The following is a 23,764-nucleotide window of genomic DNA, read 5'->3' as shown; positions in this document are numbered from 1 at the left end:
TTGGTCGCAGAGACTGAACGGCCACAGAATCGCCACATGGTGAGAGGGATAAGATTTAGAACGCAGACGTAGAGCACCCACCGAGTGATCAGGACACATTGCTGCCCAAACGCACAGTTGCAGCTGGGCTGCAAGTCGTCGCAGATGAGGCAACCGTCGGAGCCGCGAGTGCCGTTTGCCTGACGGGGGAGATGCCGGTTAAGGTGGGCAGAGTTGAGGTTGCCGACGAGCATGATGGAGGGAGAAGACAGAGAGAGACGAAAAGAGCGTGAGGGTACAGGAGAAGGGATGCAAGGGAAAGGGAAACGCGCCCTGCAATGGCCAGCACGTTGCGAACGATGTCGGTAAGACAAACGGCAGCGTTCGAGAGTCGGATGGCGGCGAGAGCAAGAACGGTCTCTGCCCATGCCCACCCCGTCACGCCCGTTGCCGTGTCACACTCATCATCCCCTGTCACAATAACACCCGGTTCCAGGCCCAAGCCGCAGTCGGGCTCTCACGCCTTCGCCGAAACCAGTCCGCGCACAAGCTCCACAAGGGAAATTCACCAGGTGCTGTGATTGGTTGAGCAATGCGGATGTTGTGTTGAACAATACAGTCTACTGCTATGACGCTATCGATACAATCCCACGGGCAGAGTCCCCAGGTTGAACATGAAGACCAGGAAAGGGTAAAACACGGTGTAACCGAAGAAACGTATATGCGAAAGCCGCCTAGTGGCTGTAGTCGTACCTGTCGAAGCACAGGAGTGAGCTCACAGGAAACGCGATATCACTGAGGTCCACTTACTTCTTGTAGAAGGTCTCTGAATCGCTGGGAATCTGTGCCAGAAATAACAGAGTTTCGTCAGAATGCTGCTCTGAGATCATACCAACAAACATAGAAGATGCTGCAGGCGCATCTGAGAAGTTCGAAGCTGCATATACGATTCTCACCGTCCCAGCACGCGCCCCTCGAGGTTTCCTGCCCTGATTCTCCAGCATCCGCCTACGGTCGCGGTCCTCCCTAAGCCACTGCAAGGCAACCGTGTAGAGAGTCGGATGAGGTCTAAGGTCCACAGACGTCGCCCCCATGGATCCGCTCGCCCAAGGCCACGGGGTGGGTTCCATCAGAAAGGTGCCCAGATGCATGTGAGCGACATGGGTCGGGAAATTGTTCAATCCGTCAAAGATGTGAGTAGCATCTGTTATGAGAATCAGTACACGATGCGAACATTGGTCTCCGGAGAAATCAGGATAATGTTTAACAACTCAACGAACACAAGATGGTTGCTCCTCTCTTTTCAGAGTCGTCCTTGAGGAAGGTAAGCAGGTCATCCCGGACCAGGACATCCAGATCTACAGTGACCTGTCACATGCATCAAGATCTACCGCCAGGTGTCAAAGCTATATAAACGAGCTTCGTACTTCGTCGAGAAGGAGGACATCCCAGTCACCCATTAGACCCATGACGAGCTGCACTCGGCGGCGCTCGCCGTCAGAGATCTGGTGCATATGCCAGTCGAGGTCGACGTCAAGTATGTCAAGGAGGCGGTCGCGTCTGTCTTTATGACGGTAGCCGCCCACAGAGTTGAGGAAGTCTGAAACCACAATATCGCCACGCACGACAGGGTTCATCGCCCTGTCATCAAAGTTTCAATACAGCGTGGCATCAAGGGGTTTGGGTGAACTGCACTGCACCATTCTGTCCCAAGGAAGGTGATACCCGCTGGAGTCTTGCGGAACACGTCTCTGCCCTTGATGCGGACGTCCACGCCCGGGGTTGATATGAGGCGCTTGCCCGCGAGAATCTGAAGTAAAGTCGACTTTCCAGCTATGTGCACCAATTTGAGGCTTAGTTCCTAGTTCCGATACGCTCTGAAGTATCAAGCATATGCTCATACCTCCGTTAGCACCAACAAGAATAGTGCGTGAACCTTTCGGAAGATGGATGGTCACGTCGGACAATGATGGCGAAACTCCTTCTCTGTGCGTGTAAGTCAAGTGATCAATTGAGATCTCATAGCTGTTAGCAGTTTCAGCTGATGTTTCCGCCATGGTGGCTAGTCGTGACTTCGTCGTGAAATGAAGGAAATGGGGGGAAAGATCAATGTTGGCGGCCTTATATACATACGTCAGTCGATCGGACAGAAATGGGGAAAGTAGCGCTCAAGGCCCGGGGTCTCCGTAAACGCTCGGGCTAATATATGGGCTTGGCTCATACGTTCAACTACACTTGCACTTACTTGGGACGACACAACAGGCCAATTCGAATTGACGTTCGCTCGCCACACTCATTCAACACATCGTGCAGACTAGGCTCTGGCAGCAATGTCAAGCTGAGGTCTCGGTTGAGTTGCGAATACCACAGCCTGTTCTGTGTGCACTGTGCACGATCCGAAACGGTTGAATCCAAAACGACCCGAAGTGCACCGACATTAGAGAAGCACGTTCTCACCAGGAAGTTACAAGTTGCACAGCAGGTGCTCTTCAACTCCCAGCACCCTCTCATCTCATCAGATCTCGCGGTTCCTCGTCATGCCCTTGTCTCCCTCAGAGTCCCATGTCGTATTGTCTACTGTTTGCGTGCCTGGTGTCGATGTCACCGAAGATCAGCTCAAGACCTGTGCTGCTCTCTTTAGCCAGAACTACAGCGTATGGGCACCCAGCGTCGACCCACCGTTGAAAGCAGGTTAGTGCTCTATTGGTGCTCAGCGATCCCTTGATAAACTATCGACACAGGGGGCCGTGTCAGGATGAACGCAACAAAATTACGGGCTCAATGTCTGAGCAATCCTGAGGACTCTGTGCTAGTCCTGAGGTACAAGGAAGAGCAACTCGTGGGACATGCGTTCGCCACGAAGTGGGCATGCGGAACGGGTGCGTCAAAGAATCGCTGTATGTAGTCACTTTCTATCTGATCATGTCTGACAGATATAGTGGGGTGGATCACGCAGCTCGTCGTCGTTGTCAACGAGCGAAGGAAATACATCGCGACGAGCCTCCTCCAGGCCCTCAAGGACACCGACTGGTTTGCTGGTATCGCCATGATGGGCGTGGTTTCCTCCCAACCCGCAACCTGCCATGCGCTCTGCAAGATGTTCTGTCCGTGGTTTCATTCCCGTTTTGATCATATCTAGACTAACGACCAAGCAGGTCTTCCTATTTCTGACATCAACTTGGACTTCATCCGGCAGGTTGCCACCAAGGCCCTAAAGTCCTCGACCGTCCAGTACTTGCGTAACGCGCAGCTGCACGGCTCATTGTTTGAGGATGCTACCGATGGGTCTATCTCTCTGGCGAACACGGAGTACTTCATTGACCACGACGAGCCCAATGCCGTTCTCAGGCACTACATTGAGAAGAAACAATGGCCCCTCGGCATATTGAAAGAGGGGCACGAGTTTGCTGTGGTTATTCCTACCGCCCCGTTGCCGGCCTAGGTCCCTTTGACTGTTTGCGTTGCACGCGAGGGTGTCTAGTACGGAGTGGTCGTACTGGAGCCTGGTGGTGCATACATGTACCTGGTTTCGGAACTTCATCCGAGTCGTTCCTAGTTCGTGTATCAGCACCAATTATTCATGCAAAATTCTAGAGATGGTCTATATGTCTCTCAGGCTCCGGCTCTACCTCACCTAACGCTATGCCAGTGTGGCTGACTTATTCCCAATGTAAGAGCAACAATGTACTCGTTCACAGATGACGGCTCCATTGTGCCCTCTCATACCCTATGTACCTTGAGCGGCGGCACTCTGCTCCTCAATTGATCCGAGAGATGGAGATATCGGCCGCGGACTTGGAAGTCAACAAGCTCGTACATGTATAAATAGACGAACAAGCGCTTACGTCCAGCTCAGCGTTACATATGGTAGATGCCCAATTAGGTTAGGCTAGCCAGGAACTTTTCCGCTCAACCTTCCACTACCGCAGCGCTGCAGCCATAGCTGCAGCACCCTCCGCACTACTTTCTGAGCTCAGTTTCCTCTCGCTTCAGCACAGGAACACCGGCGAAGCCCTTTCATGGCGTCTCGAGAGATCATCGATCTCACCGAACCAGAAGTCATCGAACTCGACTCGGACGGAGAAGAGGTTGATGCACGTCCATCCGCGAACGGCTCCCCGTTGGCCCAGACAACACAAGCAGATGACCTACCGCAGCAAGGACAGACGAAGAAGAAGCGGAGGAAGAAGAAGCGCAAGGCAAGCGCGGCCGCGCAACCTTACCAGGACGAACAAGCCGGCACTACCACTACCTCTGCTGAAGTTTCCCGCCCACAATCACCCGACCGGCAAGACGAGCCAGAGATCACTGAGGTGGATATGGAACCCGGACAGATCCAAGGAGCGAAGAGCTCGCACTCACAGAACCGCAGTCTCGCGGAGCGACTTTCGGGACCTGCGGAGGGGAGTTCGCGGAGCGCTGCTAACGGCGAGGGGCGGAGGCGGGGGCAGAAGGACGGGGAGACGAAACCTGATGCAGAGCGAGGGAAAGAACGCGAAAAGGACAGGAAACGGGAGCGGGAGCGGCGGAGGAGGAGTAGGTCACCACAGCGAGACCGAGACCGAGTTCGGGACCGGAACCGCGACGCACGCAGGCGATCTCGCTCGAGAGAGCGCGACGGCGAAAAGCGGTCGCGCGACAAGGCATCCGAGCGCAACGCTCCTCTCTTCTTCGAAGACGTTACTCCTGCTGAAGTGCCCGCAGCCGCCAAGCTGCTGGATGGCGTCGCGGGTCCCTCGAGACAATCCGGAGAGGCCAGATCGAACACGCTCTCTTCAACCGAATCCCAGGCCGCCAACGTCCTCCTCCTTCCAACACATGTATCTGTCGCTGAAGGAGCGGAGGCAGAGGCGTTGGAGCTGGGTCCGTTGGCTGTACCGACACCTGAGGTCGGTTCGGACGAGGAGGATTACATTGACTACCTCGATTACGACGACAATCTTAAGGTATGATATCAATCATTTCATTCATCAGAGCTTGCCCTCTAATCGCTGATTGCAAACAATCATGTTAGCCCGGAATGGTGAGATATTGGGAGCTAGATAAATTGGAGGCGGAAGTAGCGAAAGCTTCTAAACCAGCTCGCATCGTCTGCAAGAAATGTGGTGCCGAAGGCGAGCATAAGACTTACGAGTGTACCGTCCTTATCGTGAGTCGATTGCCCTGATTCATGTGTCGTACGCTGACCTCTTGTAGTGTCTAATTTGCGGAGCGCGTAATGAACATCCGACACGGAGCTGTCCGATTAGCAAGGTGTGCTTCACTTGTGGTATGAAAGGTCACATCAACAAGGTATGCAGGCGGGTACATCAGACACCGAGCCGTACTAACACAGCATCATGCAGACCTGTCCAAACCGCGGAAAGTCGGGGGCATATCAAGGCTTCCAAGACTGTGATCGGTGCGGGGCGCGGACCCATCAAACCAACGTAAAGTGCCCGTACATCAACCTGCTCAACTTCACATTGAATCATACCCACAGGAATGTCCGACCCTGTGGCGTTTGTACAAGTACGTTGAGGACGAGGATCGCCAAGAAATCCTTCGCGTGCGCGAAACGAAACGTGTGCTTGCTTTCGGCGAGGGCGGCGAGGGTTATATTGCTACCGACGAATGGTGCTACAACTGTGGCGAATGCGGTCATCTCGGCGATGTAAGTCCACTTACTCATATGTATGAACATTTCGAGATTCTGCGTGTTGTGTCATGTGTTCGGCCTCGCTAACCACGTGTCTCAAAATTTGTACAGGATTGTAAAACCGTCGCCCATCCTTTCGACATGCCTCATGAGCCGTCCGCATTTAGCTTGTACAACATCTTGTCCGGACCGTTCTCATCGGAGGCACTGAGGTCTTCGAAACGCGCTCCACGGGATTGGGAGACTGCTTCCGCGTTCGCAGACGGGCACGGCGCCACACTCCCCACGGACGTTGGCAGGCAGGGTCGTCGCAAAGAGCGTGAACGTCTCGGCAAAGCACAGCTGCTTCAGGACGCAGAAGACGAAGAAGATGACTGGTTCGGCAGCGCGCACTCAAGAGCTCGCAGTGACGCCCGAGCAAGTCGGGAAGGCGGCCGTAACGGTGGTAGGGGAAAGGCAGAAGGGAAGGTCAAGTTCAACTTCTCTTCCGGCGCATCGTTTGGTGGCGGAGAGAAGGAGGGAAAACGCCAGCGGACGTCATATAACGACCTACCCGGACCATCTAGGGAGACGGATACCCTCCAGATTCGTGGCGCGTCACGGAAGCAGAGCTATAGTTCGACATCTTCAAAAGATTGCCATGATCGCCATACGCGCGATCGTAACCGTAACCGATACGAGGAGATGCGAGAGTCTCAGCGAGGGCCACGTTATCGCGGAGGGTATCGATGACACCTTCCCTATATCGTGCACAAGTATGTCGTTGCATTTGTAACCACCATCTGTAGTCGATGGGCTGTGAAGAGCCGTATCCTCGTGAGAGACTGTCTCTGAATTATGACATTCGCTTTGTCGTCTTAACCGTCATGTACCCTATAAGTGCTATGTTGTACCAGGTCTGATTGCTATTGTTTTGTATGTACATGTACTGGCCTGGCTTGAATTGTCTGTTACACTCTACATCAGGAATGGAACTCCACGCAGCAGTTGGAACCTGGTTCTATGTATGTGGCAACTTGAACTTCGTAGTATCGTTAGGCGGAAGGTGTTCAGAATTGCGGTGAATGGTCCAGTCACCGTGCTCTGTCGTGGACCAGCAGGAATCAAACTCTGGCATGATGCCCATCGATCACCGTGCACAAGCCGTTCAGCGCACTCGGAATGTTTGGTGCAAGAAGGTAGATCAAGGGAGATTGCTTACATAAGCCTGGTATATTGAAATGAGCGTCTGTCCTTCAAGTTCCTGTTAGGTACATACGGCCACCCTGCCAAACACCGCTCTTCACGGGACGACTCGGACTCCCTGAGTACTTGATTCACTACTTCTACTGACCTCAGGATGGAGAGGGAGGTCCAACAGCTTGTCGAAATGGTACTTAGATACCTCTTTCTCTATTGTGCCACTAAACACAGATTCTTTCGTCTCAGGGCGCGACGGTCGCGCAGGCGCGTGCTGCTCTGAAGCAGCATAAGGACGTTATGGAAGCCGCCGAACATATATTTGATGGAAGCTTTGACCATGTGGTGGACGATGATGGAGATGTTGAGATGACACCGTCAGAGCGGCTTGCACCCAAGCCCCGGATGATTGTATGCGCCCTCTCCACTCTTCTTCAACTTCCTGTTCACGAGCTGCTCTATTAGACCCCTGCAGAGGATAACGACGACGACGAAGCTGAAGAGGACGATGGGGGTGATGAAGATGGTGACGGTATGTGCTTGAGTTCTTATATGTCAGCGTGTTCTTATACATCGCGTAGACGATGAGTACATAGACTACGATGATTATGACTTCGAGGACAACCCCACAACCTCAAATAATGCTGCGGTAGATCCCTATGCAGGTGCGCATGCATTGTCACGCTTTCACGATATCACGTCCATCTTGGAGTACAGGCATCTTCTTCTCCAAGGATCGACGCGAAGAAGTGATCGAAGTGGAGGAGGAGCCAGAATTTGTTACAATACCCGGCATCAAAGAGAAAGTCCCACTGTTGACTCAGGGTCAGTGGATGAAGGGCTGTCCCGAAGGAGGGGAGCAAAGTTTCTTGTTCGGTCTCTACCAGCAGTTGAGCGAGGGAGAGTGTCCATGTCCGCATGGATGCGGCGCCACCATTCAAAGAAAGAAAAGCGATTTCTATGCACTCTTCGTGAGCAATCTATGCCACCTGCACGCTTACATCTGAATCTGACTCACCACAGCCAACGTTTGCCGAGTACATCAAACATTTGGAATCCATTGCACCCCGAACTTGCGCTCGATGCTCGAGGACATTCTGTTTTGCGTGTGGGGAGTCCAGCAACCCGACAAGCCTTAAAAGGCTTCTCGGTTCTCTCGAAGTCGATTGCACGCTGTTCCACTGCTCTAACCTGCAAGGTGCTGTCCTCGGTGTGGGCTTGGCGATGCTCGAGAAATCGTTCTTGGACGATACTCAAGATCCAAGCGCGTCGAAGGTCAACGATCGCTCATCGCGGAAGCGGCGGAAGGTCGACGCTCCTGCGCCGCCTCCGGCTATGCTCCCTGATATGCACAACGATGATGACGATGACGACGACGTGTACTACCCCATCGTCATACAGGGCAAGAAGGCGAAGCTTGGTACAGGCTACGCCGGAGATGCCAGAGAAGATGTACGGCTTGTGTCGCTTTGATTATTCTCGCTAGCTGAAATTCCGCGAGCAGATGTCGGGACACCTAGAGGCGATGAACGCGCAAAAAGCTAAGGATCAGAAGTTGTCTACGCTATTATCAGATATCCGCACGTTCCTCCCTTCGGTGAACAGAGAAAGCAACATCCATTTTGACAGCGACTTCCTACCCCATCCGGCCACACTTGCGCACCTCCGTCGACGGTTCAATTTCGTCAGCAGTCAGCTCTTGCGTAATGACTCCCTCACAGACATGTCTGACCGCTCCATTCTCTACTTCGAGCTCTTCTTGTGGCTAGAGGTATTTGCATTCCTGCGATCTTGGCTCAGCATATCATGTTGAGCGATCCCGAAGACAATATCTAGACACGAGGCCCTTGCGAGCATGATGGCTATGCCCATCATGGTAGTCACGTCAGTAAAGACTGTTGCTGCAAAGAAATCGTCGCCTAAGGGTACTCCCCGGATTCGCGAGCGTACCATCATTTACGAAGGCAGCGCGGGTCCGCGTGAACTCCTGGAAGCTATCGTCATCCAGGCGCAGGCTGCTCTTAAGGGTCTGGAGGGTATGAAGGCCGCGGAACCGGAGACGCAGGAGATGTCGGAGGAGCAGAAACGAATGACAGCTGATGAGAAGGGCAAAGGCAAGGACGACGGCGCGGTCGTCTCCGAAGAGAACAAGAAACTCCTTGATTTTTGTCTGCGTATAGTCAACACCGCAAAGGCGATTGACCGCTCGCTTGTCGAGACCAAGGGCAAGGCCTTCGTCGAGCGACTGCACGCCGGACTGCCGAAGATTCCCGCGACGTCGAGTTTGCAGACCGACGTTGCGCCTATCGATGCGGGAGAAACGGAGGAGAGCGCGATGGAGGCATATGTCAAGTGGGCGAACCGCGTACGGTTCGAGTACTGCGACTTGACGGTCCCGACACCAGAAAATGCACCGGAAAACGAGCAAGACCAAACGCCGAGCTACAAATTCTATTTCAACAATGAGGCACGCATGCTTGCCAACTCTGACATCCCGAAGAGGTCTTTGGCCATCGCGAAGGAGGTGAGTGCATCAAGCAGCGATGGCTTATACGAATTTGGGATTGATATGCGGGTGTAGCTTGCGGTTCTGACTACAAACTTGCCTGTCGCTTGGAACTCGTCCGTCTTCCTCCGGGTAGACGAGACTCGGGTCGATATCATTAAAGCCCTTATCACCGGTCCCGAAGGCACTCCGTATGCATACTTCTCTATCTACTCTGCCTGATATTGACGTGCATGCTTCGGCTCTTCCCTATCTTCTCAGTTACTACAACGGCTGGTAGGTTCATTTACAATCAGGGCTGTGGATGCGACCGTTGATGGCTCGTAGCTTCTTGTTCGATGTCTTCCTTGGTCCGAATTACAACCAGTCCCCACCAAGCGTCAAGTACATGACGGTAGAATTAACACCCTCCATCTTTTTGACGAAAGCTCATACAGGGACAGACAAACGGTGGCAAGTATCGTTTCAACCCCAATTTGTATGCGGTGAGTCTTCACGGTCGCACTTCATCAGCACCCGTGTTCACGCTGGTATAGGATGGGAAAGTGTGCTTGTCGTTGCTCGGTACATGGTCAGGGCCCGGTTGGATCGCCGGGAAGTCGACATTGTTGCAGGTATGTGCAAACCGCTAGAAATATTTCTGTCATTGACGTCCGCTTCCAGGTACTCATATCGATCCAATCGATGATCTTATGTGAAGAGCCATACCTCAATGAGCCAGGTTGGGCGAACAGCGGCGGAACACCGAAGTCGTTAGCATGTGAGTACCTTCTGTACTGACAGCCAGTGCATCTCTTACGTTTGAAGCAGATTCGGCAAACATCCGGCGCATGGTGGTCAAGACAGCGGCACGTCCTTCCGCTTCCATCCGCCCGTACCACGGTACTGACTTACTCATTCAGATGCTCGGTAATCTGAAGGCACCACCAGAACCTTGGGCAGACGTGATCCGTACGCACTTCCGCCTTAAAGCCAGATCTGTCATGGCGCAGCTCGACAAGTGGCTCGCGGACGACGATGGCAACGCGACGGTTGGCGATGGGGCATACACCCAGAAGGCCGTCGCGTCCGGCAGCTCCAATGGTTTTGCGGAAGATGTTGCGGAACTGAAGAGTCTGCTCAAGAAGCTTCAGGCGGGGGAGGACCTATCATGATCATGGTCCGGGAAACAACGAAGTGACCGTTCGACATATATCGGTACCTGGGTGTTTCGGGATCTCGCCCCGAACGGTATACACTGGTGAAGCGGAAGGATACGGTTGTGCAGTGAATCGTCTCGTATATACATGTATTGTACTCCTAAGTAACATCAGCTGTCACATGTCAACCCTAGAATTGTAATACGAGCATATCCCTTGGGCGATCGTAGCGCATGCTTGTCGGCAATACTGTAGATCAGCGTCCCGAGAGTGCGGGGAATTACGTCAAACGCCTTGAAGAAATGGGCGGCTACGGTGCCTATTGTGCAAGCTATGGGCGCCTAATAGGAGGTCGTGGCCTGTTTGGACACCATCGTTCGCGATACCATTGCATTTTCCCTCCCCCTGTAGCATTGTTCATGGTAAGCAAAATCAGTCGTGGGTGCGCAGGACTAATTATTGAGCCTTGAGCTGGTCCATCCCAGACTTGGATGCTCACGAAGTAACGAATCGTCTGGGTAAGCACCGTGTTGGAGCGTCTGCACTCACATGCCACTAAGACGTCACAGACTGTACACTACCGCACGAACTGTAATATGGCTTCATCCGAATCTTCCGAGTCTCCAGCAGAGTCACCTATCCAGTCACCTATCCAGTCACCTATCCAGTCATCCAGCCCCAGCCATCGCTCATCACGCTCCAGCTTCGGCGAACACTCCACCCGCAGCGCGACTAAGGTCCGCAGATCCAAAGATGCCCCCTCCATACGCGATGTGGCACAAGTATTCGTTAAGCGCGAACGCGAGGCGATGGACCTCAAGCGCACCCTGTATACACTTAATGAACAGCTCAAGGCAGAACGCCAGCGCGCGGACGCGGCAGAGGCCAAGACGCGCGAAGTCCTCAATCTCTTCAAGAATGCGAATGAGGCCAAGAACATCGCGGAGCAGGAAGCCGCCCGCGCAAACGAAGGTTTGCGACTGTACAAACTCCAGTACGAGAACGCGCGGGAGGAGATACGGAGGGCGCAGAACTTGATTGATGCGCTAGAGGCCCAGCGGGTGTACGCAGAGGAGGCAGCGGCGCAGGCAAGGAGTACGGCGAGGAGGCTCAAGGAGGAGAAGATTGTCATGCGGGCAAGGGAGGAAGGTCGGAGACAGGGTCTCGAGGAGGGTATGGCTCAGGGACGCTTCATGGGCTACGAAGAGGGCAGGGCAGCAGGGTATGAGCACGGACGAGTTGCTGCTGAGCGGGAACTCACGTCTGCTCCCGTCACGGAGATGGATTATGAAACTCCTCGAGCGCAAGATTATCAACCCCCCCGGGTTTCGAGGCCATTCACATCTGAAGACTCAGACCAAAATGGTACCCCGGACTATACCCAGCCTATAGAGGACACGGAGCCGATACCACCCCCTACTCGTACGCCTGTACGCACACCCACTCCAGCCGAGGCCATAGCCGTACAGCAGCCAGTTCCCGAGCAAGGTCCACTCCATCCTATACCCATCCATACCCCTATGCTTTCGCCCTCTCATGCCCCGGTAGACGTCCCTCCTGATGGCTGGATACCTAGCATGGATGGCGACAACCGCATCCGCCTTCCTCCGCCACATGAAATGGCACCGCCGCCACCTACTACCCCGTCGCCGACGTTGTCGGCCGTGCTCAACAATGTGAAGAATATTGAAGAGCCTCCTGCCATAATGATCCCCCCTCCGGCTAATCCATCGGGCGAGGCCTCGAATAGCAGAATCAAACATCGTCGGAGGCGGTCGACGGATTCGCACTCAACGACCATGTCACAGTTTGAGATCCTTGGGCCTCCCTCAACCGCAACGGCACCCAGCACGCTCAGAAGCAACGTCAGAGAGCGCCCGAATGTTCTTAGCGCCATCGCCGAAGAACGAGAGAGGACGTCTTCTGCGTCCTCGCCTGTCTACGCCATGCCTAACGTGAGTTTACGCGACGCATATAGCCGCTGAGGGAGGCTCGCTAAACGTGCTCGATAGCTGTCCACACAGAGCTTCGGGATGCCAGTACCAAGTCCTGGCATGCCTGTGCCTTCGCTCCAACCTCCCACTTCCCAGGCCAACTCTGCCGTACCACCTCAAAATCCCACGTACCCAGATACCACACCTCGGTATGTCAGAAGCGCCGAGAACCTTGCGCGCTCCGGCGACGACTACTATAACAGAGCGAATACCCCTCGATATGGCTCGGAGGCCAGCTATCGCTCGGGCGGACAGAATACTAGGTCACAGGAAGCGTTGCGTGACCGCGAACGCGAACACCTTGAACGAGAAAGAGAGCGGGAGCGCCTTGAACGCGAACATCTTGAACGAGATCGGGAGCGGGAACGTATCGAGCGGGAACGGGAAAAAGAACGTGATCGTATGGAACGAGAACGCCTGGCGCGTGAGCGGGAGGCCTTGGAGCGGGAACGCGAGCGCGAGCGCATAGAGCGTGAACGCTTGCAACAAGAGTGGGAACGTTTGGAACGAGAGCGAGAGCGCCTACGCGCTGGTCGAAGCCCAGGTGGAGGCAGGTATGGTGACAACCCAGCTCGCAGGCAACCCAGTACGCAAAACATCTACGCGCCGCCCCACTCACCTCACTCCTCTCCTGAGACTCCTACTTCGCGCACACCTGCAATCATCGTGCCTGCTCCCAGCTTGCGACAGCCAGCTTCAACTCTCGCGTCGGAGAACCGAGGAAGTATGTCGTCAAACGAGATCGTCATCACCGTCCTGCCGCCGGTAAGTCGACTGCGTCTCGTGTGATAGTGTACTCTCGTCTGACGGTGCATGCAGTCTCGTCCAGAGTCCAACGTCTCGGTAGCACAAACAGAAGGTGTGTTCCTCAGCGCAGACGATGCGGACCGTCCTCTTCCGCCCCTTCAAGAAACTCCGGCGGAGACAACTCCAGCACCGTCAAACCCTGTCATTCCCCCGGTGATGTCGAATGGGCCATGGCCTCCGCCTGGATTTGTTCCCACTGGCCCGCCGTCACCTGCAGGGAGTAGTGCTATTGGTCCGGCAGGCGTTCCTCTGCCTCCGTCAAGTTACGGAGGCAGCACTGTTGGTGCAGCAGGTGTTCCCCTTCCTAGTTCCGTGTACGGCGGTACGCCTTCCGTTCGTTCGGAGGCTGTCATTCCGGGTGGTTTCCCGGGCAGTAACGAAGGACCTCCGCCCGTCATCCCCCTACAACCGTCGAGCCGGAGCTCGGGCTCTGCTGGCTCCACCCGCAAAGCTCAGGAACCGTACTCGCGCGCCAACATCAAGCGCCGCGAGGACGACTCAGATTCAAGCGTGTCTTCTGGACTGGGTTCTTCGGATTCTCTGACAACGCCACCTGTACGCAACCGTAGATTATCTGGCCGCTCCACGCCGTCGTACGCCGCCGCTCCTATCCCGGCGGGCGTTCAGTATCCCGTCGTGCCCCCAACCCCTCGATCGACCACAAGCAACAGCCAAGGATCGTACACAAGTCGCGCGGCGCGCGTCCCACTTCCCGGCTCAGTCGCCGGTTCCGTCTCCGGCTCAGTGATAGGCTCGATGGTTGGAGGTGTTCCCCCGCGCTCTCGGTCCGTAATCAGTGGCGGACGCCCGCCGTCCGCTACAGGCGCGGACAGGCCGCGCTCACCGAGGATGGGCGGAGGTAGGAACTTGGCGTCGCCAAACATGCAGTCTACTAGCCTGCCGTATGACCCCGTCATCCCCATCCCCATCCCGGAACCGTCTCCGATCACTATGCCTGTTCAAATGCCTGCGTGAGTAGCCACGCCCTCGGGCTTTCCTTCTTTTCGGCCACTGACGCTTACTCCAACACAGTTCACCAAGGCGTCCTACCACGCCGCTGGCTGACATAGACCCCCCTCGGGTCATTCCTCAATTCACTCGTGCCCCTTCTCCAATCGCATCGGCCGTCAGCGCTGCTACGACAAACGCCACCAACACGACCAAGGGCAAGAAGGGTAAGAAAAAGCGGTAACGCGACCTTCCCTACCCAAACCTCTCCGGGTTCCTCCGCCATGTGGTCCTGTCCTCCAGAAGAGCCAGCTGGTCCTCTTGCAATCGCTTGGATAACAACTTGATCTGTATATTCTGTAACATATGGTACACCCACCTCTATCCTTCCGCTCCTTTCGCCTACGTTTACAAATTGTGCTTCACGTCTTCTCCGTCTCGTCAGGTCTATTCAACAATTCGGATCTTTGCAGTTTACAGATCCCACATGTCCTCTGTCTCCTGTCTCCCTGTCACCAATCTTTTCACATTCATAGATACTTGTGTCGTACTGTACGATCGCCCAGAGGGTCATAAGTAGAGGTCGGAACCCACGCTTCTCATCTTCGGGTACGACCAACGCAACTCTCACAGACTCGGGAAGGCTGCCTGAGAGCGCTGCAGCTGGCCAAAGCAAAATGACACGACACGAGGCGATGCAAGTGTAGGCCGCGGATAGATGGTAGTAGCCGTCTACTAATGACTACGGTGTCTCACTTGGCGAACGAAACAAGTCTATGGAAAACTGAGTCTTAATACATATCGTATACGTCGTCTGTGCCAGTGTGCCCTACTCTCGTTGCACTTATGCACTCTGCTCCTCTGTGACAGGAACATATGCGAACAGCTCGAGAGCTACGTACAGTCAAAAAGACGAGTCCATGGGCCCGAGGTCGTGGCGCAGGGCCAACTTGCCAAGGCACATCCTCAAAACAGATGTTCGTAGCACTCGATCACCATAGCTACGGGCCGCGCTTGTGATGTCGATCGACAACGCCGCGGCACCGATCTTGCGTAAACTGATCAACAGAACGCAGCATAGGAGCACTGTACTTGATAGCGTAAATAGGAAGATGCCCGAAGTCGGCGAAGAGCAACAAGTACCTCCTCGCTCACCTGGTAAGCACTCATCCTCTCCGCAATCGCATACAATCCAACGAACCCAGCCCCTCCTCTACACCTCAGTACCATCTTCCGAATATGCCTTCTGACTCCTCCACTCACCCGCGCATCGTAATCGTGGGCGGTGGCCTCGGTGGGCTTGCGCTCCTCCTCACCCTCCATCGTCGCGGTGTCCCCGCCACCCTCTATGAACGCGACACCAGCTTCAGTACTCGCGCCCACCTCGGCGCCCCTCTCGACCTCGGTTGGGAGAGTGGCCAACGCGCTCTCCGCGAGAACGGGCTTCAAGTGAACTTCGAGGAGAGCGCTGACTCCGAGGGGAGGAGAATTTATGATGGCGCAGGTACGCTCCATTTCAGCCACGGCGCCGGGGCGCAGGGTGGTTCTGGCCGTCCCGAGGGTCCCCCGCCGCCCCAGCGTCCCGAGGACAGCCGCCCCGAAATCGAACGCGCCGTCCTCCGCAAGCTCCTCCTCGACGCGATCCCTCCCCATCTCATCAAGTGGGACCACGCCCTCGTCTCCGTGCGCTCCCTCGGCCATGGCCAGCACGAGCTCACCTTCGCGAACGGCTTCACCACCGTCTCGGACATCCTCGTCGGGGCCGACGGCGCGAACTCGCGCGTTCGCCCCCTCCTCTCCCCGGCAACCCCCATCTACACTGACGTCAAATTCATCGACATCTCCCTCGCGCCCGAGACGACCAAGCTCCCCGAGTTGCAAGGGACCGTCGCGAGCATTGGCAAATGGACACTGCTGGTCATGCAGAACTCGCGCATGCTCGGCTCGCGGATGTGCGGCGACGGCCGCATCCGCACGTTCGCTGCCATCCGCGAGTCCGCCGACTGGACGCTGCCCTCGGACCCCGCGGAGGCGAAGGCCGTGACGAAGACGTACTTCGCAGGCTGGCAGCAGTGGATGCTCAACCTCATCGACTACGCCGACGAGAGCGCGATCTACATTCACGCGCTCTACGTCCTGCCCGCCGGCCACAGCTGGCCCCACGTCCGCGGGGTGACGCTCATCGGCGACGCCGCGCACCTCATGAGCCCGTTCGCCGGCGCGGGGGCGAACCTCGCGCTGCTCGACGGGCTCGAGCTTGGCCTTGCGCTGGCGGGACTCGCGACAGAGGGCAAACTTGCGGACCAGGAGGCCGTGGATGAGGCCGTCGTGGCGTTTGAGGAGAAGATGTGCTCGAGGGCGGGCCGCATCGCGAAGCAGGCGGAGGACAATCTGCATGAGTTCATTCACCCTGACGCGCCGCATCCTGCGATCCGCCGCTTTGAGCAGGTCTTCGCTGAGGGCCGGCACGAGGGCTGAGGTCCTGATCACTCCTCTCTCTTGGATCGTTGTTTCGCCGCGGACGCATGCAATATTGCGCTTGGTTTCTTTAGGTACAGCTTGATAATGACAGCTCACAGAACTCGCACGCACACTCACGTCGAATAGTAACTCCTCACTCATCCCAACAATGTTGACAACCACTCACTCCAACGACATATCACGTATACCCCCACTCATTTGAACAACAATGACTCCCCACTCCAACAAGAACTCGAGAACATGTACATCGCACTTGTATTAGTAGCGTAACCTGAGCCATGGGTCATAAGTGGCCGATTTTTCATCTATCATAGGGATCCCGGGTGTACTTTTATCAAGAGTTATGCTCCAAGTTGGCACTGACACACGGGGGGTTACCATCTACGGAGCGCGCATACCTGATGAGGCTGTGCATATGCTTTGTCGCTTTCTCCCCTGTGCCAGTGACCGTTTACTAAGGCGACCCTGTTGGGTCCTGCCTAGCACAAGCTCGCCCTTCTACCTTTCTCAGGTGGGAGTCCGATTTGGCTCAAGAGACACGCTCGCGAAACGGCACCCCTCAATCTATGAGCGCCCACCACGTTTGGGTACTCGTCTTGCAGCGAGGCACACCGGAGAACTACGGATATCGTGGGCATCGGTATTCGACGCCCCCCAGGCTCCGAAGCTTCCTCCAAGCTAACGCTCATTAGCCAGAGCGCACAAATTTTCACCCAGCCTAACCATCATCGGGGCGCGCACGCAGAGCGCTGCCTACGTACAAGTTGCATCGCATGGCTATGTATGTACCTCGGTGTTTCAGGGATTTGCAAGACGATCTGCACGGGAAAACACAATTGCAGCGGTAGCGACCAACAGGCGAGGCAACTTCATAAGCTGCCGGAGGCTTGTGGTGATGCGGAAGCAGTCGACCCTACATACATGCGCCTACTCAAACTTTCAAGCTAATCCTTCTAAAGAGCTCCGGCGACTTCGTGGACTATACTTACCTGGGTCTTGGTCTATGTCCGGCGCGCATCTCATCGGCGTGACTTATAAGTAGATTGCAAAACAGCGAGTAGCTTGTTGTCGCGACCACCCTGGCTTTGCCTTTCGACAGACGCGGTCCGCTATCATGAAGAACTTGACCGCGCAGTCTGCAGCTGACGTGCTTTCATCCTTGCCAACACCTGCAATAGACAAGACTTACGGGGCCCTTCTGATTGCAACGTACCTAGGATTCATGTACGTCGGCGGTCCCGCTTAGCTGGAATAAATAAAATGGTAGTACTAACCCCCTTGTACAGAGTCTATGGCCTCTCATTGTATCAACTCTATAGATACTTCCAGCTTTATCCTACGGATACCCGCCTTATCAAAACCATCGTGCTTGTCTTATTGTGAGTTCAAGATCTCGTTGCTCAAGGCCTGGGAAATCTTGACGCGCTCTAGTGCTCTTGACACATTCCACATCCTGTGCTGTGTCGTTGGCTGGTATGCGATTTTCCTTGCCCGCCGTCTTCATCCCGACTGACAGCCACTAGCTATTGGCATCTCGTCACCAATTACTTCAATCCATCCAGCCTCGATGACAACCATTGGTAGTGCACAGCTCAGCCTTACATGCGTAACCCGAGAACTTACAACTCCCACGTGTTTCAGGTCAATACAACTCTTGCCTCCTACTGGCGTGAGTTTCCCGTTCACCATATGTCTCCGACTTGCATCTCATTGCGACGTGGACCACAAGGTTGTTATCATCCTCATCTGCCAAGCGTGAGCGGACCATAGCCATGATCACTTCTAGACTCTGAATCGTCTTCCTATCTACAGATTCTACGCCCGTCGAGTGTACCTATGTAGGCCCGATCGTGTTGAAGCATTCCAAGGAGCTGACAGTCCTGTAGTGGAGTCACGGTACAGATGGGTTGTATCGATTGCGGTCAGTATATCCTGTATCCTACGCATCGGCCAACGCCTGGTACTCACGTCCTGCATGCACTCGTTAGGCCGTGAGCATGATCTCTTTACTCGGTGTGTATGTTCGCGTCTCTTCATCAATGCCCTGAGCTCCTTAATCAGTGAACGCCAGGGTTCTGCACTGGTAGGTGCTTGCATACGGTGCCTTCATGTTCCCAAATATTTGCTCAATGCGGTCCGCTAGCATCTACTGTCGAATCGTAAGTAGAGCGCACATGACTCGGTACCTCACAGCCTGACGGACATCTCCGAGCTAGATTCCTCGCACCAAACGTTGTCGCATTCCGGAAGAAGAACGTGAGTCGGCTTCCACCAGTTCGTATTGGTATTTTCCGGGGGTTTGACCGGGTCACGGTAGTGGCTCTTCGCAGCGATGTACGGTTCTGCAACGGCGACAGACGTCGTGTTGACGAGCTCACTGGTATTGGCGCTTTGGAGGAGCCGTACTGGCTTGAAGCGGTATGTGACGGCGCCTGAATATCTCTGCCGTGTTCCTTCAAGTTAGCGACGTACGCGGACAGGTCAGATTCCGTGATTCAGAGTGTGATCGCTTACACAGTCAACACTGGTGCGTCGTGGAACTCCACCTCAACTGGCAATCAGTCTGCATGACCAACATACGTGACAGGAGTACTTTTCAGGTCAAGACTGGACCGTCGAACTTCCTGGAACTAGAGCTGACTCCCTCATTGCGTAGTGTCAACACGTCCCTGGGATTTCTATTTGTGAGTGCACGGAGCCAAAACTCCAAAGACACGGCTCATTGACAGCATTCCAGACGGTTATTCTACCTGGTAATCTGATATTCAACAGCGTGGCTTCTCTCAGCGTGAAAGGTGCGCTCCATCGGTTCGATTATCCATGTTCACCCGACTCAGATTATCGTTAGTATACGTCGTCTCAATGCTTTCAACGTGAGCGTTTTCCAATTCTCCCACAGGAGAGCACAGGGCAGGACTCATTAATACCTGCATCGGCTCCTCTAGACTCAACTCCCGGAGAGCTTTGGCCCTCCGCATGATGCATGGGGACCCTTTCAGCACCCTCGGACTAGGTCACATCCAGAACGTACCCTGTGATGCAAAGGAGACATGGAATTTTCCACAGGTAGGAAGATTGCATTGCAGTGCGCTGCTTCGCCTGTGACGTTCTGACTGACCCATTGCTTTCGGCTGTAACGCTAGGCTCATCCGACGGCTGGTGGCGCCTCGATCGCCTTTGCGTCAATGCTGTCTGCTGGCGAAAGCAGTTTCAGTGGCGACGTCTCCCACTATATTGCCTGAGGGCTTACGAGCTCGGCGCAACCATCTAGGCCGACCTAAATACAAGCAGGCCATATTTATCACATGCCTACTCCATTGTAGCTTTACCTTGTGTAGATCGCATATACCCAAAAATCAAGCCAGAGGGCGTTCGCGTGGAACACTCGAGGGGAATATCCGCAACCATACGCAGCCATCCATATCCCGAGCCAGAAACAAGCATTGTATTTAACATAGGATACATGCGTAGGGGACAACATGATATGTGACATAGCGACGATAAACACAAATCGACAAGGGACAATAGTCAATGGGTAACAAGGAAGGTGCTATGTAGTATGAGGTAGACGATATTTACAGCACAACGTCAATGGAGAGGGAGCAATAGCATGAGAAGAACGGACGAGACAGGGACGACGAGAGGCCTAGAAGTGATCGACGGTAAACGTCCACTTGCCCTCCTGGATATCGAACCCCTCGAACGTTGTATGCTTCATCCCCTTCAGCCTTTTCAAGTGCCTCACAGCGCTCGGATGACTTTCATCCTTGATCGGCTCCCGTGTCGCCTTGTCCAGCGCCCAACACCTGACGAGCTCGAGCCTCGCCTTCACGTTCAGCCCGCTCCCGGGCGGGGGCTTCTCTGCCTCGTCCGCGTCCGGGTAAACGCTGCACTCCTTGTCGTCGAACCGGACGACCTCCCCGAGCAGGCTCGACAGCCGCGGGAGACCCGTGAGATCGACCGGCTCGAGGAACGTGATCTGACCATAGCCGACACGTCCGACTATGAGTCCGGGGAACGCCATGAGCTCGTCGTGCCCAAGCGACTTCAGCGTCTCCAGCGGTGGCTTCACCCAGTAATCGCCCTCCTGAAGCTCGGATGGGTCCTTGGGGGCCTTCGTGGGAGATGCAGGGGTCTCGCTCGCCCCGAACCTACTCTGGTTCTTCTGTTTCGGAGTGGGCGACTCAACGCGGGGGGCCGCGGCGGCCTCAGATTCGCGCGCGGCGATGCTAAGCTTCGCGTTGAACGCAGGCCCGCCGCCCGCTCCTGCGGTGGACTTGCTGAACAGGTCCGCGGGCTCGACTCTCTTGTCGAGCGTGAGCTTCTTGACGCTCTGGCGCCCACCGCTGCCGAGGGTCGGGCTAGCGCCACCGTTGGTGAGGAACGAGTCCGGGCTGAGTACGTTTGGGGAGCTCTTGCTGAGCGAGAGCGCGTTGGGTTTGCCGGACAGGAGTAGGCTGCTGCCACCCAACTGGCTCGAGCCTGCCCCAGGGAGCGTAGATGTTGAGCTGAAGCCGCGAAGCTTGGTTGAGGCGGGGGCGTAGCGGAGCTGGAGCTGAGGGACGGGCGCGCGCGTGGGAACGTCGACGAAATAACCAGGCTTCTTCTTGGGCTGCTGGTCGAGTGTCACGGCGCGGGGACCGGGAGGGAGCATGCTGAAGATGGGGAGGTTGGAGGCAATGGGTTGTGCGATGGATGCGGTCAAGGGTGCTTGTGACTGGCCAAGAACGGAGACGCCCATAGTGGCATTGGACGCGCCAAGAGTGCTGCCGCCGAACAACGAGTTTCCGAGCCCAGGCTGCTGCTGACCTATTGAGGTTGACGTGCCCAGTGTCGGTGCTGGCTTCGCGCCACCGAATAGGCCGCCTCCGAACCCAGTATTCGCCTGCTGATTCTGGGGCTGCTGTCCGAGAGTGGAGCCGCCGAAGAGACCACCTCCCGCCGCAGACTGATTCTGGGCGGGTTGACCCAAATTTGTTCCGAATCCACCGCCGCCACCGAATAAACCACTGCCTGTGTTCGTGGTTGTAGCGGGTTTGTTAAACAGGTTACCAAAGGTGTTCTGTTGCTGTGGTTGGGCTCCCTGCTGTTGCTGTTGCTGCTGGTTGGTACCAAATAGGCCGCCTCCACCGCCACCAAAGAGACCTCCGCCTGTTTGTGGCTGAGTGGTCGATGCACCAAATACTGCACGAGGTGTTCAATGAAGAAGCATTACCCAATATGACAAAATATACGTACGACCACCGCCCTGTTGAGGTTGCTGCTGTTGTTGCTGCTGGTTGTTCTGGCCGAACAACCCTCCGCCGCCACCACCGAAAAGCCCGCCAGGCTGCTGCTGGCTTGGTTGCTGCTGCGGTTGCTGCTGCTGGGTGTTCGTCCCAAAGGCACCAAAACCAGTGCCAGTGCCAGCTGTGTTGGTGCTTCCGAAGATCGAAGGCTTGTTTTGTTGACCTGCGTACGTGATGATGAGAAGCCGCAGACTCGGAAGCCACTGGCATTCTACTCACCGAAACCACCAAACGTGCCAGTCGTACCGGTCTGTTGAGGTTGGGTTTGACCGAACAGACCACCACCGGTTTGTGGCTGCTGCTGCGGTTGTCCGAACGTGCCCGTCGTCGAACCAAACGCGCCGGTGCCAGTCGCGCCTGAGAACAAAGTCAGGGACAATTGTCATACACAAGACCAACTGTCATGACGTACCGAAGGCGGGCTTCTGCTGATTGTTCGCCCCGAACGCGCCGCCGGCGCCGAACAGCCCTCCGCCTGCCTGTGGCTGCTGTTGGTTCGCAGGCTGTCCGAATGTACCAAAGCCAGTTGACGGTTGCTGCTGCTGCTGCTGTGGATTCTGCTGGCCGAAAGCGCCGCCAGCACCAAAAAGGCCTGTACTAGTCCCCGTTGTTCCTGCCGTGTTGGCAGGCTGGCTAAACGCACCAAACCCTGTCGACGCTGGTTGGGTAGTGCTCGTGTTACCAAAGCCACCAAAAGTCGTTCCGGTTGCCGCGGGTTGTTGTGGTGCGGGCTGGCCAAAGAGACCTGTGGAAGGCTGGGGCTGGGCAGCAGGCGCACCGAACGACGACTGCCCGAAGGCTCCTGCTGTTTTCCGACCTTGCTGGTAGTCTTGGACTCGCAATTCCTGTGTGAAATGCTGATCGCTTCGGTTTCGGAACCGTCTGGATCGATTGACTCACTTCGAATGACGCCGAGCGGTACTGAGGCATCGACGTGATGCTCTGGTATTGCAAGGTAGTCCCAGGGTTGACGCTATCCTTCTCCGCGAACGCAGTGAACGGTGTATTTGCCGTTCCAGTGGTTACTGGAACACCACCGTCCGTGTCTGTTTATGGAATTGGTTAGACATGGAGAGTAACAGAACACGAGGCTACCAGGTGTAGGTACGCACTCGTACTAGGAGTGGCGCCGAACGCCCCCGTCGCTGGTTTATTCTGTCCAAAGACCCCGCCGCCGCCAAAAGCACCTGTGCTTGTCGAGGGTTGACCGAAGATCCCAGTGCCTGTCCCCGTTGTCCCGGTAGTTGGCTGCCCAAACGCGCCGGTACCAGCCGCGCTCCCAAACGCCGACGGCGTCCCAGTCGTAGCCCCGAACGCTCCAGTGCCTCCTCCAAACGCACCGAACCCCGTTGCTGGTTTGGACTGACCGAACAGACCCCCGCTTGTTGACGCGTTACTAGCTCCGAAGGCACCCCCGCCTACAAGAAACAACGAGATGAGCGCGATCGACGCGTCAGGAGATATGAGACGCACCACCGAATCCCGTACTGGTCGTCCCCGTCGTGTTATTTCCGCCAAGGCCTCCGAACATGGGGTTCGCCTGAGGCTGCTGCTGCTGTTGGTTCTGTGGTTGACCGAACGCGCTGGTCGAGCCGAAGGCTGCAACGTGACAATTATGACAGCTTAAAAGGGCGCGTGGACAGAATAGTCATAAAGGGACCCACCACCGCCGGACCCGAACGCGGAGGGCTGGCCAAACGCTGAGGGCTGCTGCTGCGGTTGTTGCTGATTCTGCTGAGGCTGGCCCCAGGTAGACTGGACGGCACCTGAACCAAACATCGTGAAGCGGGGGTCGTCTCAGGTCG

The 23,764-nt window shown here is 55.6% G+C and overlaps 8 protein-coding genes across 8 annotated transcripts; 6 read left to right on the top strand and 2 right to left on the bottom strand.

Annotated features, from left to right (window-relative positions):
* Nucleotides 1-556: 556 nt before the first annotated feature.
* Nucleotides 557-2,036, bottom strand: DICSQDRAFT_104565 (P-loop containing nucleoside triphosphate hydrolase protein; the record flags this gene model as incomplete). The annotated part of the gene is made up of 7 exons (XM_007364889.1): nucleotides 557-732; nucleotides 790-821; nucleotides 936-1,183; nucleotides 1,260-1,347; nucleotides 1,407-1,620; nucleotides 1,680-1,812; nucleotides 1,883-2,036. The coding sequence occupies 7 exons, from the start codon at nucleotides 2,034-2,036 to the stop codon at nucleotides 714-716; spliced, it is 888 nt and encodes a 295-aa protein (XP_007364951.1). The 3' UTR covers nucleotides 557-713.
* A 438-nt stretch (nucleotides 2,037-2,474) lies between these two features.
* On the top strand, nucleotides 2,475-3,421 carry DICSQDRAFT_104561 (uncharacterized protein; the record flags this gene model as incomplete). The annotated part of the gene is made up of 4 exons (XM_007364888.1): nucleotides 2,475-2,670; nucleotides 2,721-2,858; nucleotides 2,913-3,083; nucleotides 3,132-3,421. Exons 1-4 carry the CDS (start codon nucleotides 2,517-2,519, stop codon nucleotides 3,419-3,421), a joined length of 753 nt encoding a protein of 250 aa, XP_007364950.1. The 5' UTR covers nucleotides 2,475-2,516.
* Nucleotides 3,422-3,998: 577 nt separating this feature from the next.
* On the top strand, nucleotides 3,999-6,349 carry DICSQDRAFT_146511 (uncharacterized protein; the record flags this gene model as incomplete). Its single annotated transcript, XM_007364887.1, has 6 exons — nucleotides 3,999-4,925; nucleotides 5,033-5,128; nucleotides 5,176-5,302; nucleotides 5,371-5,408; nucleotides 5,462-5,632; nucleotides 5,729-6,349. 6 exons carry the CDS (start codon nucleotides 3,999-4,001, stop codon nucleotides 6,347-6,349), a joined length of 1,980 nt encoding a protein of 659 aa, XP_007364949.1.
* Nucleotides 6,350-6,884: 535 nt separating this feature from the next.
* Nucleotides 6,885-10,456, top strand: DICSQDRAFT_104557 (ubiquitin conjugating enzyme family protein; the record flags this gene model as incomplete). Its single annotated transcript, XM_007364886.1, has 15 exons — nucleotides 6,885-6,989; nucleotides 7,046-7,207; nucleotides 7,262-7,328; nucleotides 7,378-7,461; nucleotides 7,514-7,767; nucleotides 7,820-8,248; nucleotides 8,301-8,567; nucleotides 8,622-9,320; nucleotides 9,378-9,493; nucleotides 9,564-9,578; nucleotides 9,630-9,696; nucleotides 9,746-9,787; nucleotides 9,839-9,916; nucleotides 9,966-10,062; nucleotides 10,113-10,456. Exons 1-15 carry the CDS (start codon nucleotides 6,957-6,959, stop codon nucleotides 10,454-10,456), a joined length of 2,754 nt encoding a protein of 917 aa, XP_007364948.1. The 5' UTR covers nucleotides 6,885-6,956.
* Nucleotides 10,457-11,196: 740 nt separating this feature from the next.
* DICSQDRAFT_135824 (uncharacterized protein) lies at nucleotides 11,197-14,551 on the top strand. Its single transcript, XM_007364885.1, has 4 exons — nucleotides 11,197-12,396; nucleotides 12,454-13,200; nucleotides 13,255-14,213; nucleotides 14,275-14,551. Exons 1-4 carry the CDS (start codon nucleotides 11,251-11,253, stop codon nucleotides 14,432-14,434), a joined length of 3,012 nt encoding a protein of 1,003 aa, XP_007364947.1. The 5' UTR covers nucleotides 11,197-11,250; the 3' UTR covers nucleotides 14,435-14,551.
* Nucleotides 14,552-15,453: 902 nt separating this feature from the next.
* On the top strand, nucleotides 15,454-16,461 carry DICSQDRAFT_18325 (FAD/NAD(P)-binding domain-containing protein; the record flags this gene model as incomplete). Its single annotated transcript, XM_007364884.1, has 1 exon — nucleotides 15,454-16,461. A coding segment is annotated over one exon (1,008 nt), but the record flags the coding sequence as incomplete, so codon positions are not given.
* A 1,324-nt stretch (nucleotides 16,462-17,785) lies between these two features.
* DICSQDRAFT_169265 (uncharacterized protein) lies at nucleotides 17,786-19,548 on the top strand (the record flags this gene model as incomplete). Its single annotated transcript, XM_007364883.1, has 16 exons — nucleotides 17,786-17,895; nucleotides 17,958-18,050; nucleotides 18,103-18,144; nucleotides 18,195-18,251; nucleotides 18,313-18,340; nucleotides 18,401-18,426; nucleotides 18,484-18,509; nucleotides 18,558-18,592; nucleotides 18,660-18,684; nucleotides 18,743-18,754; nucleotides 18,815-18,830; nucleotides 18,888-18,927; nucleotides 18,989-19,089; nucleotides 19,328-19,355; nucleotides 19,409-19,466; nucleotides 19,520-19,548. 16 exons carry the CDS (start codon nucleotides 17,786-17,788, stop codon nucleotides 19,546-19,548), a joined length of 726 nt encoding a protein of 241 aa, XP_007364945.1.
* A 769-nt stretch (nucleotides 19,549-20,317) lies between these two features.
* DICSQDRAFT_146507 (uncharacterized protein) lies at nucleotides 20,318-23,738 on the bottom strand (the record flags this gene model as incomplete). Its single annotated transcript, XM_007364882.1, has 8 exons — nucleotides 20,318-21,855; nucleotides 21,910-22,122; nucleotides 22,179-22,316; nucleotides 22,372-22,804; nucleotides 22,860-23,005; nucleotides 23,072-23,377; nucleotides 23,433-23,558; nucleotides 23,624-23,738. The coding sequence occupies 8 exons, from the start codon at nucleotides 23,736-23,738 to the stop codon at nucleotides 20,318-20,320; spliced, it is 3,015 nt and encodes a 1,004-aa protein (XP_007364944.1).
* Nucleotides 23,739-23,764: the final 26 nt, after the last annotated feature.

This window comes from Dichomitus squalens, assembly GCF_000275845.1.
Source record: "Dichomitus squalens LYAD-421 SS1 unplaced genomic scaffold DICSQscaffold_10, whole genome shotgun sequence".
NCBI lineage: Eukaryota > Fungi > Basidiomycota > Agaricomycetes > Polyporales > Polyporaceae > Dichomitus > Dichomitus squalens.
This window is presented reverse-complemented; position numbering and strand designations above follow the sequence as displayed.

What these genes read in the sequence shown, in the direction of transcription:
- DICSQDRAFT_135824 (XM_007364885.1), top strand. Translation starts at nt 11,251, where the DNA reads ATGGACCTCAAGCGCACCCTGTATACACTTAATGAACAGCTCAAGGCA. An exon ending in TCATCACCGTCCTGCCGCCG is followed by an intron (nt 13,201 to 13,254) that starts GTAAGTCGACTG and finishes CGGTGCATGCAG; the next exon opens with TCTCGTCCAGAGTCCAACGT. An exon ending in ATGCCTGTTCAAATGCCTGC is followed by an intron (nt 14,214 to 14,274) that starts GTGAGTAGCCAC and finishes ACTCCAACACAG; the next exon opens with TTCACCAAGGCGTCCTACCA.